General features: G+C 38.8%; 1 protein-coding gene across 1 annotated transcript in view; it reads left to right on the top strand.

Annotated features, from left to right (window-relative positions):
• LOC103185982 (calcium-binding mitochondrial carrier protein Aralar2) overlaps positions 1 to 16,494 on the top strand; it is an 87,557-nt gene that overhangs the window by 39,842 nt on the left and 31,221 nt on the right. Inside the window, exons 6-8 of the mRNA XM_042332030.1 lie at positions 13,633 to 13,779; positions 14,431 to 14,569; positions 15,633 to 15,726. Coding sequence (XP_042187964.1) covers positions 13,633 to 13,779; positions 14,431 to 14,569; positions 15,633 to 15,726 — 380 coding nt within the window. The remainder of the gene's footprint in view (positions 1 to 13,632; positions 13,780 to 14,430; positions 14,570 to 15,632; positions 15,727 to 16,494) is intronic.

Genomic DNA, 16,494 nt, shown 5'->3' with positions numbered 1-16,494 from the left:
AGAATATAAAAGGTTTAGGGGTTATCATTCTGCACAACAACTGATGCTTGGCAATGAAACACATAAAGTAGCTGACTGGAAACTAAATGCCATTCTTAGTGGCATATCAAGAAATTAGAGTTAAAAGTAAAATCCTTGAATAGATTGCTCTAATCTAAGTTAAAATACAGGACTATATGACCAAATATCACTGATGTTTGTGTGAGAGTGCACCTTACATTAAACCATAACCTATGGATAGTGCAGAACTCATGCATGTCGCTGCATCCTATTAGTGTACACTTGCTGAGCAATTTGCTGAAAGGCACTATTAGGGTACCAATTTTGTCAACATTTCTAAGGCAAATTCCCACAGTTTAAGCAGTAAAAACTCATGAAAAAGTATGTCTAATAAATAGTAAAGTGTTGCAAAACCAGTTTTGAACAGATAACCTGCAATAAATGGTTTAACCTTTTATTCCACTTCAGAGAAAGTTCTAAATGCAGAATGCACAATGGGTTCAAGATTAATAAACTGTTCTGTAAAAAAATAAGCAGCACACTATGTGATGTAATCTAAACTGTTTTTCTATAGCTAACTCTTAATCTGTTATGTAGTGTAACACTATGTATTGTAACTGAGTATGTTATATCTGGACATAAAACAGCAGCTTTGTTTATGTATAGGTAACTAGTAAGAGCATGCTTTTATGATAGAGGCAATATTATATTCAAATATGGAATAAAATTAGTGTCAAAACAATTAAGAAATAAAATAGTCACTGGCGATCTTTATGATTTATGACTAGTTTTCGGAGTCATCTTAAAATATGATGCAAGAGGTTTAAGGTGGCATGCAAGCAGGTTAAGGATTAAGGACTGTTATTACACTAATGTGAAATGCAAACAAAACTCAGATTTCCAAACTTACATATCATCAAAGGAGTCAGCAGAAATCTGCAAAGAATGTTAAATTTTGCAGAGATATTTGGTTAAATCTGTTAGATATTTCCCCAGTTTATTCATAAAACTGACACGCCACACATTGCCAGTGATTGAAAACACATGGAAGCATTAAAATAAATCCAAGACTTATTTATTAATCAACTTAATTATCCCTCAAATATACTTGGACGTGTACACTCAGCACAGCAATTAGTTTCCTTATTAAATTTCATCATCAACAGGTTGACATAATTTCTTAGGAGTGCCTAAAAGACGAAACATTTTTTTATTCCAATTTTAGTTGAAGCCATAAGGTGTCAGTTACCCTTAGTGGGTAGCACTCTTGCCTCTGAGTCAGAAGGTTGTGGGTTGAGCTCACAATCTGGGCTGACACTCCAGTGCAGGGCGCTGCTTTGCCAACGGTGTTCTTTGGATGAGACGCCAGACCGAGGTCCTATCTGCCTGTTCAGATGAATGTTAAAGACCCCATTGCATTATTCAAAAAGAGGGAATAATTTCTTCTAGTATCCTGACCATCAGTCACTCAGGATAAAAAAATTGTCATTTCACCCTGTGAAAAGTTGTGAGACTTTGTCCCAATGTGAAAGGCGCTATATCAAATGCAAGGATTATTATTGTTATATAACTTCCAAATAGCATTCAAACTGTTGCCTTACATAAAACATGAACTCAACATCAGCGGCCAATTTTAATGCAGTGGGAGTTGAGACAATCTAGGTTATTCCATTGAAGTGTTAGAAGTAACATTCTTTTTTCCACTTTGCAGTTTCATAGAATAGAAGACCTGCTGTTTTACGAGCCCCTCCAAGCAGCAGTTTCTTCATAGCACCAAGTAATGCAATAGTAAAGAGGCTAGTCTATGGTATCAGTGAGTGTGTAATAGAAATGGTCATTTAGTAAAGTATGGCACTGGGGTCAGTCATTCGTAACATAGGAACAGGCTATTTGGCCTATGGTTCCTATTCCACCAGTTTATTATGCCTTGGCAGATCTCTTAATCCAAAAATCCAAATACCCCAGCCTTTCCAGGGTTAGGGACGGGAAGGCCAGCCAGGATTTTTTTCCCCCCCCCTCTGCTGGTTGTGTTCATGTGTAGCAGTCAGGTGACTGGAGGTCAGGTTCGGCTGTGATACCCTCTATCGTCAAGTGCCCTGTTAGCACTCATCCCCAATTAGAAGCAATGACCACTTGGGCAGGGTACCAAAGGACAACTAGCATCTGTGGAACCTGGACCCCAGCAAGAGGAGACCAGACCAGAAGCAGTGACGAATACGCCAGTGAGGAGAACTTAGAACAAAAGCAATATAACTGCAATCTTCCCAATCTCTCATCGGAAAGGTCTTGGTGCCCGAGTGTCTAGGGCGTATGTTTTTCGGGGATCTCCTATTGTTGATGAGCTATATTTAAAAGATGCTTCAATTAAGCCCCAAAATATGAGGTATTCATGCAACAAAGTAGCAATAGAGGAAATCACACACCATTCTAGAGAGACATATCTGTACTAATATATTTTAAAACAAAGTAGTGACAGAGAAAACCAGGGGCATATTTTGGGGGGGATCTCTTATCGTTATCTAAAGTATAATAATTGCATATAATGTATAATAATCTCATATAAAGTATAACAATACTGAAATCTACATTCCACATTGGATCCTTTGGTTGCAAGCATAGCTGTGATGGGTACAGCTAGTATATAAAATTTGCTGATTATGCCAAGCAATGTGGGTGGTTGACTAACACAAGGAAGATAAATAGCATTCAAGAAGATTTGGGCCACTGGATAGGTGGATTTTAATGTAGACAAACCTGAGAACAGGAAGGTTGCCAGGAAGGGTAATTGAGCGTCCAAGGTGGACACTGGACACTGGACTCGTTTTAAAAACAGAGACGGAGGTTTTTCTGACCTTCTTCATCCAAATCAACCTTGTGAATGCAGAGTAAAAAAACATAAATTTGTATATACTGTGAAGGATGTTCATTACCAGAGGTGGATGAGGAGAAGGATTGTGATTGTTGATCACTCAATGAGATTTCAAGTCAATGGGAAGTTGAAATCAATAAATTCCATTGAATTCTTGGCACCATCATCAAGCTGTTTCTTAAATGCCTCCAGTACCCTGCCTATACCACTCTTCTTGTTCCACCCTTCTAATCTGTTTCAGCCATTTAATTATTGTAAGAAATAAAAATAGGATTTAAGTGAATGCTGAAACTTTTTCCGTTTGTATAAGTGAAAGGTTAAATATCCACGAAATTATGGATGGATCTAATCTCATTTTGCTGCTTAACAATAATTACAATAACTTCATAATACAATAAAAACACTGTCCAGAGCAACAAAGTAACTTTGACAACTGTTAGGAAATATGTTTCTGTCTAAATTACAATCATACAATCAAAGTATTTTGAAAGAACATTTTCTTCGGAACTTCGTTTAAAGTTGATTTTTGCCCACTTGTCAATTTAGTACATGTGATAATTTTGTTATTAATATATATTTAAAATAATCATTTGTATTTAAACGTTCACAAAATGAACTGTTGAAACTTGCATAGCTTTTTTAAAAAAATCAAATTGACTTGTCTTGTGAATGTTTCCTTAATGTGTATTTTATGGAAGTAGCAACAATGTAGAAAGAATGAAAGGTGACAAAAAATACTCAGTTTAAATTTCATTTTGGTTTTAATCAATATAGTGCGGAGTCCTGTAGCTCAGTGGTTAGAGCACTTGCCTCTCAAGCGAGAGACCTAGGTTCGATTTCCAGCTGGGCAAAATCTTGGGCAAGTTTCCTTACTCCACACGCCTGATAATAATCCCTCCAAAACAAAACAATAATAAATTGGTCACTTCAATCCACGAGTGTTTGTGAGACACTGCTGTGCTCAATTTGGCTGCCGCATTTCGCCCACAAAGTCAATTCACTTTACAGTCTATTCTGTGAAGCGCTTTGAGACATCTAGAAGGCGTGAAAAGCACTATATCAAATGCAAGGATTATTATTATTATGTATTCAAAATGAGGGTAATTAACAGAAGGTTACCAGGAAGGGCAGTTAGGGCAAGCAGAACTCTTAAGAAAGATGCTCTTTTGGGAAAGCAATAGCTATGGTACTCTGGAACAAAAAAAACATTTAAAAAAATAAAAAGGGCCAAAAATATTGAGAAAGAACAGGTAAATAGGACAGCACTGGTAGTGAGCTAGCAATTATAGGCCAATACACTCTTACCCCCCTCTGCCATGCCACAAAGACATGGGCGGTTATGAAGAGTGCCCTCTTTTCTCTTTCTTCACTTCATATTGAACCTCCATATAGCAACAGTGTTTAATAGTCTGCCTGTCATTGGCAGTACATCAGCAGGGATTAGCATTGTTTCTGCTCTCAAGTTGCTGAAACCTCCCCTCCCCATTTCTGACCTATTTGTACCCTACTCCCCTGCCTGTCCCCTACACAGGCCTGTTACGCATCTCATGACCCCTTCCATGCCACTATCGGTGGCAGTGCCATCAGCCACTATGCTCCTAACTTCTGGAACTCACTGCCTCAATCTTTCCACCTGGTATCCCACCTTTAATTGTGCTTGTGGTTAACTCCCTTCTCTGTTGCTTGGCGTCCAACTCTGCCACTGTGCAGCCCTCCAAGATGCTATCCTGAATGAAGGGCACTATATAAATGTAAGTTATTCATACTGTTATTGAAATCAATGCTTCAAACAACTTTGCACTCCATTCTGACCTCACCTTGATTCAAAGTGAACTTTAGCAGTAACACTTGTGTAGAATGTACAGTATACAGTTTGGAGAAGGCGCTTATTCAATTTGGAATTCTTCATGTGGCTTTCTCCTATACACTGCAACTGCTTGTCATTAGCCAAATAATTCCACAGCTGGTGAGGAAGCTAAGATAAACACAAGCAATTTTCATTTTTTTAAGAAAGCCGTGAACAGATTTCCATATCATCAGAAAGTACAATATTGTACAGACAGTTTTCTGTTTGCTTTTACCAGGTACTGTAGATGTTTTTCTCTCTCTTACATGTATTGGCAAAATTATCTACATATTTCCAGTGGGCTGTTTTTCCACGAATAAACTCATTGACCTGCTCAGTGTCCTGATATGGCACTGGGATTCCCTGATTTGTTTTTTTTCCCTTGCTGCCTGAAATGGTGGACTCTAGAAACATAAGTGCCTCGTAAGAATGTTTCAAGTCATCAGTGTTTTTTTGTGTCTTCTCATTCCCTTCTGAAGGGATGGGCTCATCCTGGCTTATGGTAATGCGAGTGCCCAGACATTCTCAAATACCTGACTCAAGTGACTTTTCCTAATGTGTGAGCCTATGGCAGGCTATTCTACAGTGAAGAATCCCTCAGTTGAGCCAGATCCTGTTCTTATAAATTACAATCCTGACGTTGGAAGGACGCCTCAAAGAGCTTCACAGGATTTACTGTAAAGTGTAGTAACTGTGTATTTTCTAGGCAAATGTGATAGTCAATTTGAGCACATGAAGTGGAAAATTTTAAGTGCTGGAAGTGAATGTCCAATTTTACCGGGGGATTATTGGCCAAGATACCGGGAGAAACTCCTTTATTTTCTCTTTTCGAGTAGGTCCACAAGATATTTGAAGTCCACCTGGACAGGCAGGCGTGACCCCAACTTATCGTCTCCTCCGATAGATGTCCCTTCCAACGACGTAGCACTTCCCCACCACAGCATTGGAGTCCCAGTGTAGGTTTGAACCCACAACCATCTGACACAGAAGTGAGAGTGCTTCCAACTGTACCAGGCTGACACTTTATCAGATGTAGCAATCAAGAGTTGTGAACCTTGACAGCTTTCCTTTCCCTCCTGAGTTGAAGCCAATTGTAACAGCCCAATGCTTCTATTGCTGAGATCAGCTAACTGAACACAAACTGCCGTTTGAAACTTAACTTTAATACCTGTAGTGGTCAAGGCTTGAATTATCTAGTAGCAATACAAACAGCCATCAAAGGAAAGGAAGAGGGACGTGGGGAGAAGACAAAAGTGAAACCCTCCCAATTTAAGCTTTACTTCAACTGCTCTAGAAAGAATTGCATGTTTTGGGTCAGTCACTGTACCACCAGCATGACTTTTAAGTTGATCATAGAAATTTACAGCACAGAAGGAGCTATTCTGCCCATAAAGTCTGCACTGGCTCTCAGGGCAAGCTGTTCACTCAGACCCACTGATTGAGAGAATCCTTAATATTACTGTGTGTACATTAGGTACTGTACAAAATATTATAATTCAGATTGTGGTAATTATTGAACATTGGTGTTACTATTAACAATAATAATCCTTGCATTTGATATAGCGCCTTATCACGTCAGAAGGACGTCTCAAAGCGCTTCACAGGATTTACTGTGGATTGAAGTGATTGTATATTTGTAGGCAAACGCAACAGCACATTTGTACACAACAATGTCCCACAAACAGCCATAACACAAGTGACCTATTTTATTTAGCAGATTGTTGGCTAGGGCACTTGGGAGAACCTCCTCTTTTCAAATAGTGCCATGGGATTTTTAACATCCACTTGAACACGCAAATGGGACCGTGGTTTAACACCTCATTACAAGGACGGCACCTCTGACAATTCTATACCGCCCAGCACTGCATTAGAGTGTCATGTCAGACCATGTGAATTCAAGTCCCGATGTAGAATTTGAACTCATTTGAACTTCTGACTCAGAGGCGAGAGTGCTACCACTGAGCCAAGCTGACACAGTACCAATACTTCTAGTAATAATACGAGAATATCTGTGTGTGGTGACCATCTTTAGGACTGTAAGAGCTGATAAACTGATCAGCTCTGTTCAGTCATCATAAAATCGCACCAGCGCCTACATGTATTTGATCAAACTTGCATAGACTTGTCCTCTCCTTTCTTCATTGCTGTGAGTGCTGCTCTCAGCCTCTATTGTTGTAAAAATGCAGCACTGCAGTCCTATTAGTGCTCTTGGATTTGTTTTGTGTGTATGCTTCTCAAAATAAGAAATGTCAGGTTTTGGGAACCGGAACGTTCTCCCGTTTCGGGGATGCCATATCCAATTTGATCAATAAGCAGTTCAAGTATAGCAGACCAGAGTGTTCATATTCATTTGTTGGTAAATGTGCCAATTGTTACTGGCAAATATCTATTATTCTCCATTTGTGGCAGCGTGAATGCTTCTCAGTGGGAAATCCAATAAGCACGCTCTGCCCAAGGTCAGTAAATTTACTGACAATAATACACGTTCACCATCAGTGAAAGTTCCAGCAAATGGAACACAACTTCCCCCCTCCAGTTTTACCTCAACCTCAGGAGAACATATAGATTTTAGCCTAGCCAAGCTCAATTCAAGAAAGATACTTGAAGGTAGTAGAAAGAGATTTTCATCCCATCAGACTGGGCTGGATTCACACTTGGGCAGCAGATTATTACGCTGCATTACATCCTGCATTCTATGTCCTGACGAACAATCCCCAGATAAAAAAAATTGTTCATTCACTTCTGGCTGTTTGCGCGCAAATTGACTGTCATATTCACTACACTTTACAGAAAAATTATGTGAAGTGCTTTGAGGAGTTGCAAAGTGAAAAGGTGTTATATGAATTGCAAGGATTGTTATTATTACCTTGCTCTCGATGGATAATAATAATAACCTTCGCATTTGTAGAATGTGTCTTGCTCTTGATGGATCCTTTCCTACGTAACTTCCCTTCCTTGTTAAGTGAGGAGATGACAGAGTGAGACAAACTTGGAGAGACTGTACTGGAGTAGGTGTCAAAGTAGGACAGATTTCCTATAGTATAGTGGAGATTAAAAATTAATGTAATGTTCTCAAAAAAAAGGTTTTGAAGTGCCATTCTCCAATAGATTTCACCATATTGTCACTATAACGATCGCTGTCTCTGCAAAATAACATGCCCAAAGTGTTGATACCAATTTCCTCAAAGCAGGTCTAGAAACTGAATTGTACTGAACACACAATTTGCGTCTGCAAATGACTTCTGTGCTGCACTGTACTGTCAATAGTTCAATTCCACCACTTGGAGAATATGCCTGTTGTACCTTTGAAAGCGAGACCATTTAATAAACATCATATATTTTACAAATAATCCAGCGTATTTAGTTTATAACAGCTTTTTTTTGCTTCTCCCAAAATGTCTTTTTGCATAATTTCAAGGTTAATTTTTTAAAAAAAATTAACCTTTGGCATGTGACAATTCCTTCTGAGCTCTTTTACTTGCATCATATTGTTAATGTGATGTCTAGACCTGAGACCTAAGGCAGCAGGCGACCCCTGTGGATGCCAAATTTCTTGTTGCGTTTAAGAAATGTGAATACTCTTTATATTACAGTTAACCTGGACCAGATGGTTTGTTCAAATCATTTCAGGTACTATTTAGCAATATACTGTACAGCATTTATGGCTTACATTCTTGTCCTGCTTTTAAATTGCAACTCTAAAATGATTCACAACTTGCATACCTGTCTACAGCCACAAAACAGAATATCGCTGAGCAAGATTTTTTCTCTCTGATTCTTTGTACTTCTACTGCATCATTATTGTACAACTACCTACTGAGAGCATGAAAGTTGCATTTTCAATCCCCTCTCAAAGAAATTCTTAGCTATTATTTACAAACAAAAATGCCTGGTCCATAAATCAGATTATGCTGTTGGTATTAGTAATGAGCATTCATCTAGTACCTTGAACAAAAATGTTTTTTTCATGCAACTTGTGGGCAACTTTCAAGGCCTCAGTAAGTGGTTGTGCACAATAATGAGGCAGTAAAAATACAAAGAATCAGAGGAAACAACTTGCTTAGCATTATTTTGTTTTGTGGCTGCAAACAGATACGCAAGTAATGAATTATTTTACTATTGCAATTTAAAGGCAGGACAAGAATGTTATCAGTAAAATGTGTTGCTTTCATTGTACAAACCAAACAATAGCCTACAAAGTATCTATGGTATATGTCTTATGTATAGTAATATCTGTGATCTGAATACACTCTGTTACGCCAAACATTTTGCCTTTTTGCCGAATGCAGCCGAGTAAAGCATTTTCCTTCAAGATTATATAAATCACCTCTAATTTAAAAAAACTTTTCTTATTGGATACTTCCCTTTTTAATAAGTGTTAATTTGGTATATTCTGTGGGGAAGGTCATCCAGCAATCTGAAAAAAAATTGAGTGGAATTTGTGTCTCAGGGATTTTTGAGCACTGACAGCCAACTTCAGTTATGCTCTCATCATCAATATCAGTAGTTATACAGTACAGTTTACATTTATATAGTACCTGTCATGTTGGGAGGACGTCGCAAAGAGCTTCACAGCCGAGGAGGGTGTGCAGGGGAAAGAAGATCAAAAGCGTGGTCAGAGAGGTATGTTTGAGATGTGCTTTGAAAGAGGGAACAAGTCGGAATTTCAGAGAGTGGGTACAGAATAGCTCAAAGCCCAGCCACCAATGCTTAGGCAGATAGGACGGAGAGACATGAGAAGGCCAGTGTTCACTGAGCAAAGGAAGTGGCTGTGTTAGTAGGGTTGAAGCAGGTCACAGAGGTTAATGCTGAATTTCCTACCTTACTGGGTGGGAAGTATTATCTACAGCACAAATTTTGTGTATTTAGAGCTTATTTTAAACAAAGCCTTATTTCTTCACTATGAGTTCCTGTTTCTGTAACTCGCGTAGGTTTGGTTCTGGATTAAAGATCCAAATTACCTGAGGACAAGGGTCGAAGGGCATTTTCTAGTCATTGGTTTCTTAATGTTAGTTGTGTATCCCTGAATAACGTTTATTGTGCAAATTCTGTCAACAGCGTCAAGTATGCATGAAATGAAGATTGCAACATTACAGTAAAATAACTCGAGCTGAAATGAAGATCACATAACCGTTCATTTCTTATCCCAGACTTTTCTGTTCCCACTGACATTTGTCCTCTTAGAAGAGATATTGGGAGGAATCTGCAGCAGGTTTGACCATGAAGTTACATTCATCAGGGAGAACACTCATCAGTGAAACATCCCACCAAAATGATTTCCATCTGGGAAAATAACATTTCTTTCCAATCCAGACAATGTGAATCGATTGAGGCTGTGCTCAGAATGGACTCAAAGCAGACTTTTTGAGGGACTGTTTTAATGTTATTAGAGAGACGAATGTAAGGCCAATTGTTTAATGACATTATAAAACTATCGCTGGTTATTGGAGCTCTCCTCAGCCCTAGCCAATGATACTAGAAGCGAGAAGTATAAATCAGACTTAATTATGTTACTGCTGGAAGTCAGATTGCTTCAGTGCCACCAAATATGCCTGGGCATTAAAATGTATGCAAGATCATCATTAAAATTCATTTTTTCATTTACAGTTTTGTTCAAGATGCCGTCAGCCTAGCTCAGTTGGTTGCATCTGAGTCAGAAGGTTGTGGGTTCACAATTCAATTTGAACTCATATAGTCTAGACTGACAATGAGGGCTGCCTTGTTGGAGGTGCTGTCCTTTGAATGAGACGTTAAACCACGGTCCTGTCTTTCTGTTTAGGTGTGCAAAAAAAGGGAGTTACTTCCAGTGTGCTGACCAACAGTTCCCCAGATAAAATTGATCATACACTTCATGACTCTTTGGGGGACACTGTGTGCAAATTTACTGTCACATTTGGCTAAAATGCACAATAAATCAATTTTATGGTAAATCCTGTGAAGCACTTTGAAACACCCTCCTGATGTGAAAGGTGCTATATGCAATTAAAGTAGTATTATAATAATCAATAGGTACTAACAAGCTCAGAATTTGCTGGGAACGCTCAGCAGGTCAGGCAGCATCTATGGAGAAAGGAAAGCGAGTCAACGTTTCAGGGTCCACGACCCTTCATCAGAACTGATTCACAACAACAAAATTACATTTGTAAAGCACCTTTCACGTCGGGAGGACGTCCCAAGGCGCTGATATTCACATATTCACATATTGTATGCTTAGAATCCTGGGTGTACAAAAGGTTTAGCTTCTGATCTTTTGGTTGCTCTGTTATAGCCAGTGCTTTGGGATGTCCTCGTGATGTGAAAGGCACTCTATAAATGTAATTTTGTTCTTATTGTATAGTAGTGACCACATGCACATATTTGTCTATCTCTTTAAACTGGACTCTGACAGTTAACGCTCATTAAAATCTCCAGAATAGGAAGGGGTGTCTTTGTGTTTCAAATCAAATTAGTGATTATGAAATGTAAAAATAAATACCCTCCCAGAACTATGAGCTGAAGTGGATTATATGTCTGCATGTTGAGTGCCTATAATTTCACTGGAGCAGAACCAATGAAATCCCCCAAGACTAGTACAAGAGTTTAAAATAGCAGAATCACAGTGAGCCCATTCCTGTAGCTCATATAAATGCATGAATGACTGCAGCACCACCAGGTGCTGGCACCAGGACGTTGTCCGTCAATATATAGCCAACATTCTGCAGATGAAAGTCCAGTGTTTAAACTTTTTAACTAATATCGCACTTCTGTACATTATTACGCAATCTCTATTCTCATGCTTACTGCATGTCAGCTTCAGAGCAATCCTGTTGTGCACAGACACACTTTAGAGTGACGTCTTTTCAAGCCGTGATTTAAGTCAACTGGGACTGAACTTGGAAACGCCTTGTATGGCTGAATTTAAAATGATGTAGAGTTCCTGAATAGCCAAGAACAGCATTAAGAAAAAATGGGTTCTCTAACCCTAGCTTGTGATCGAGAATGTGCTGGAGTTGTCGTTTTTTTTCCTTTTCTTTTTGTTTTTATATACCCACAGCCCGTTATTTCAACACAGTGTAATATAATGTGAATTGTTTACGACTCCCTGATTAACAGAGAAACCATATAAAGCACCGTTTCTATAACGTATCCATATACTATGACATGCTTTTCCTATGGGCCAATGACTGGTTTATAGAGTCTTTGTTTCATGCTTTTCTTCCTAATTAAAGTGTACCAAATGACATTGATGCTGCTTTGCTGAATGCTGAGAATTTTGAGGAATGGGGAGTAAGGCGAATATTTTGTATTAACTACCGAACTAGCTTATTGTTATGCTGCATCTACAACAACAACAAATTACATTTGTATAGCGCCTTTCATGTCAGGATGACGTCTCAAGGTGTTGATCTACCGTTTACTGATCAATAACTTCAAAAGAAAAGCAATTTAAACTGTAGCATGATTATTTTGTCTTTGTTTTCCTAGGAATACAAAATTAAAAGATTTTATAGTTGGCAAATTTTTAAATTTTTTTGTTGTAAGTTTCTGTCAGTCTCCCTGTAATATTTGCATGAACAATGTAAATCCTTCACGGGTGGAGGGGCATTTGAAAATCATCCTTATTAAACATTTTGTTGCCTTCATCGTGGATGTTGTCTAAAGTGGGTATCAACTGTTAGCTAATGGTACCAAGTGGTTAACTAATAATAATCTTTGCATTTGGTATAATACCTTTCACATTAAGAGGATGTCTCAAAGCACTTCACAGAATTTATTGTGAAATGGAGTGACTGTGTATTTGTAGATAAACCCAGCAGCCCAATTGCCCACAGCAATGTTCCACAAACAGCCATGAAACAATTACCGATAGTCGGCCAGGATATTAGGAGAAACTCCCTTCTCTTTTCGAAAAGTGCCATGTGATTTTTAATGTCCACCTGAACAGACCGGGCCTCAGTTTAACATTCATCCAAAGGACAATACTTCAGCAATGCAACACATTCCCAGCAATCCATTGCAATGTCAGCCTAGACTAAATGTTCCAGTCCTGACATGAGGGCTTGAACCCACAACCTTCTGACCTAGAGGCAGAAGTGCTATCACTGAGCCAGGATGACACACAATGCTCATTTAAAGTCTTTCCATATCTTCTCATCATGATCTAGACAGGTGACCAGATGAAGTACAGTATGTGTAGTCTTCAGTCCTGAGACGATAACTGAGATGAACTGTGATGTCTCACTGCAACTACGTTAGAAGGATGGTGACATTATAACATTTATCTGCTTGGATTCATATTCAAAGCTCATCTATTGTGAGACAAGGAAGGGTGAAGATGCTTGGAAATGCTGGTGGAAGAGTGGGCCTCTTCAATAAAACACAAGGACACTCACCACCTCTGATTTCATAATTTGCTAACTGTATCTGTCCAATGATTGATTATTATAGCTTTGCCAACTACAAATTCCAAGTTTTGTTCTTGGATTTGTGGCAGCCCCAAAGCCAGGCAGGCCTGTTGGCTTGATGATGACAGCTTGCGAAATGCCAGTCTCCTTCTGACAGACCTCCATAAGCTTATGATTGAAGTTCCATTATTGGTTCTTAAGTTAAACTTCAATGTTGAGGCCAGTTTATAATGCCCATACAATGACTTTACTCAGAGCTTTGCACTTGTTAACAGAATTTTAAATGCAAAGCATAATCAAACAGCACTTTCTGAGGCTGGAGAATATTTTAGGTGGCAGAACATTTTGGTTGATTATTGGTACCTTATTCCAATTCCTATCTCTATTCCAATTTCTCAAAAGCTTGCTGTCCTGCCATCAACATCCAAGGTACAATAGTTCTGTAAGATATCTGTTCTTTCTGCAGTTGACTCTGACTACACCCTGCTATTATCTTCGAAACTGATTATGTGAATTTACCTTGTGAATTTCAGGACTTGCAGATGGAACATGCAAAGCAAGCTTTTATGCAGAGAGATGAGGCAAAACGTGGCACAATTACAAACATGGATTTCAGGGATATTATGATTACCATTCGCCCACATATGTTGTCTCCATTTGTGCAGGAAAGCTTGACAGCTGTAAGTTGCATAAGTTTGTTTAACACTTGGAAACTGTGGTATGCTGAAATGATGCAGCTGAAATCATATTAAACTCTACAAAATGATCTTGTCAGCAAATAGAGATAGATGTTCAGTATGATGCTGTGACATTAATAGTAGTTATGTGGATCAGTTTTTAATTTTGTTAAAAATAATTGCATAGGATGAAAATTCCTCCTCTCCCTCCCCCAATTTCCTTAACCGGGGTGTGTACAGGGAAGGGGGTGGGTTGTATCAATATTTTGATGTTTTATATTATTTTACCATTCCCTAGTTTATTAGAGGTATGTGAGTTCCGAATAGTTTTGAAATGCAATAATTTAAGATTGTGTGCTCTTAAAAAAATTACCGCTGCTCAAGTTGTTTTATGCCTACATGTGTATTTGCTTAGGTTTCCAAGAAATTATGGTTTGTGTTCTGCTTATGATTAGTTCTGATGTTGTTTGCAGAAATTTTTTTTGGGTTGCGAACAACTTGCCTCTTAACTGTTACAGTTCATTTTAATGCAAGTAACTTGTAACTTGGTATATAATTTTAAAGAATTTATTTTGAATCATTTCCAACTCAAAAAGCATTGATAGCGTTATGTGAGTAGAATGTAGTGTTTTTGTTTTGCTTCCTTACTTATAGGCAGCGGGAGGTACTACATCTCGTGAGGTCAGCTTCTCCTACTTTAATGGTTTTAACTCTCTCCTTAACAACATGGAGCTCATTACGAGGATCTACAGTACTCTGGCTGGCTCCAGAAAAAATATGCAAGTTAGTAAAGGTTAGAAGCAATTCTGATTGTGCCTTCTGGATATTTCCCAAGGTTAAAAAAAAATCATTGCATATGCTTTTTTTAAAAAGATCAGTGACTGGTCTCCCAGCTCAGTCTGTGACACATCCTTTGACTACTGTGCTGCAGCTCTTTAATCCAGCCTTTGTTGTTTTTGATTTTTATTTCAGTGAACATCAGGTTCAGCGAAGCTAGAGTCAGATACATGGGGATTTTAAAGGTTCTAACGCATTAGGCTAATGGCCAAATTGGCACCGTATAAAAACAGCCTTCCAGTACAGTTTTGAGAATTCTATAACTCATGCTGGCAGTACAGTAAGCTACCCTACATGCTTGGACTGAGATCTTATCAGCCTTATCTGACCACTTTTACTGCCTGTTCCCACTGCAGCAAAAGGCTTCATTAGTGAGACCTACTGGGACTGATGCGTGCAAATTTCCACATCCTTTTTTTTCCATCCCCCCTCATTGCACTGACCCATATCTGATTAGTACCTTATGTCTAGTAGTAGAACACACTTATGTTGGGTTCAGTTTAGAAAAATGCCACTGCGCTGTTGGAAACAAAATGCCGACACATTACGCCCTATTGTGGGTCACTGATCACCACTGAGTGTGGCATTGTTACACAGTGCCATCGCTGGTTGTCACTGGAAGCAGAACAATGACAAAAAAAGGTGCTGGAGGCTGGATGGTGCCACTGGAGTGAAGGTATCTCAGAATTGGATATTTTTGTCTGACTTTCCTATGTTTTACTTTGCTATTGTCCAGTGCAGTTTCAGCACGTAAAGTGCATACAGTGACAGATGAAGTCATCACATAGCATGTGTGAAGACATCAAGGCACCAAACCCTCTCTGTCCTTACCCTCAGGCAATGGCATGTTTGTTTTGTGCACGGTGTTTGTAGAAGAACAGAAAGAGAGTCATCTCACAGGCGGCTCCTCCAGTTTTCTGTTGTCTTGCAGCCAGATACGTAAGCCTTTAAGGACTAGTCTACACTTGTGTTTTAATGCACTACATTGACCTGATTTGATTATTGTTCGTTTTTTTCAGAGGTATTTATGGTTGCTTCCCAGAGGTTTGGTCAAGTGTCTCCTATGGAAGTAGAGATTTTGTTTCAGTTAGTGGACCTCTATAAGCCTCATGGGTAAGTAGGAAGTCAAGACAGGACTAGCATTTCATTTTTTTTTAAAACATTGCAAAACATTTCATACTAGCATGATATCCTGATATTACCTATATTCACTGTATCTAGATAATACTTGTTAAATGGAAGGAGTCAATCAACTCCAACCACAAAGACTGTGCATCTCACCCAAGTTTGAGTAAAAATGTGTAGGTCACACGCAGACTACGTATGATATATGCCTGTGGTGTGCTATATGAACCCATGTGCATTAAGAAGTAGAGGCTTTAGGGCATGTATTTTAATTGTTATAATTTATTGACTATTAAATGGTGTTGGTCTTGTCCAAACTTTTTCCTTTGAGTATATTGAATTGTAGAATTGTCAGACTTGTTTGCATGTGCAAACTTGTTACTGTTTCTGATCTTGCAACAACCTTGTACAATTCTGTATTCTTCCTCAATGGCTCAGTTGTTTAAAGACCAATATGAAACTATGAAACCAAGCCATATGTATCAGGTTTCAATCCCAGTCTTTGTTGAATTTGCAGAACATAGAGGGAAACATCCTCCCTACCTCTGCAACCTATTAACACAATATCAACCTGTCCACTCCCTCCACTCGGCGACACTGATCTGCTTCATGTTCCCAGGCCTGCCCTCTCTACCATTGGTAGTCGGATCTTCAGCTTTTCTGCCCCCATCCTTTGGAACCATCCCGGAATCCCTCCACCTCGCCACTACCTTGTCTCTTTCATGGTTTATCTCTAGGTATATCTCTTTAATCTAG

The sequence above is a fragment of the Callorhinchus milii genome, unplaced genomic scaffold (genome assembly GCF_018977255.1).
Source record: "Callorhinchus milii isolate IMCB2004 unplaced genomic scaffold, IMCB_Cmil_1.0 Scaffold2, whole genome shotgun sequence".
Lineage (NCBI taxonomy): Eukaryota > Metazoa > Chordata > Chondrichthyes > Chimaeriformes > Callorhinchidae > Callorhinchus > Callorhinchus milii.
This window is presented reverse-complemented; position numbering and strand designations above follow the sequence as displayed.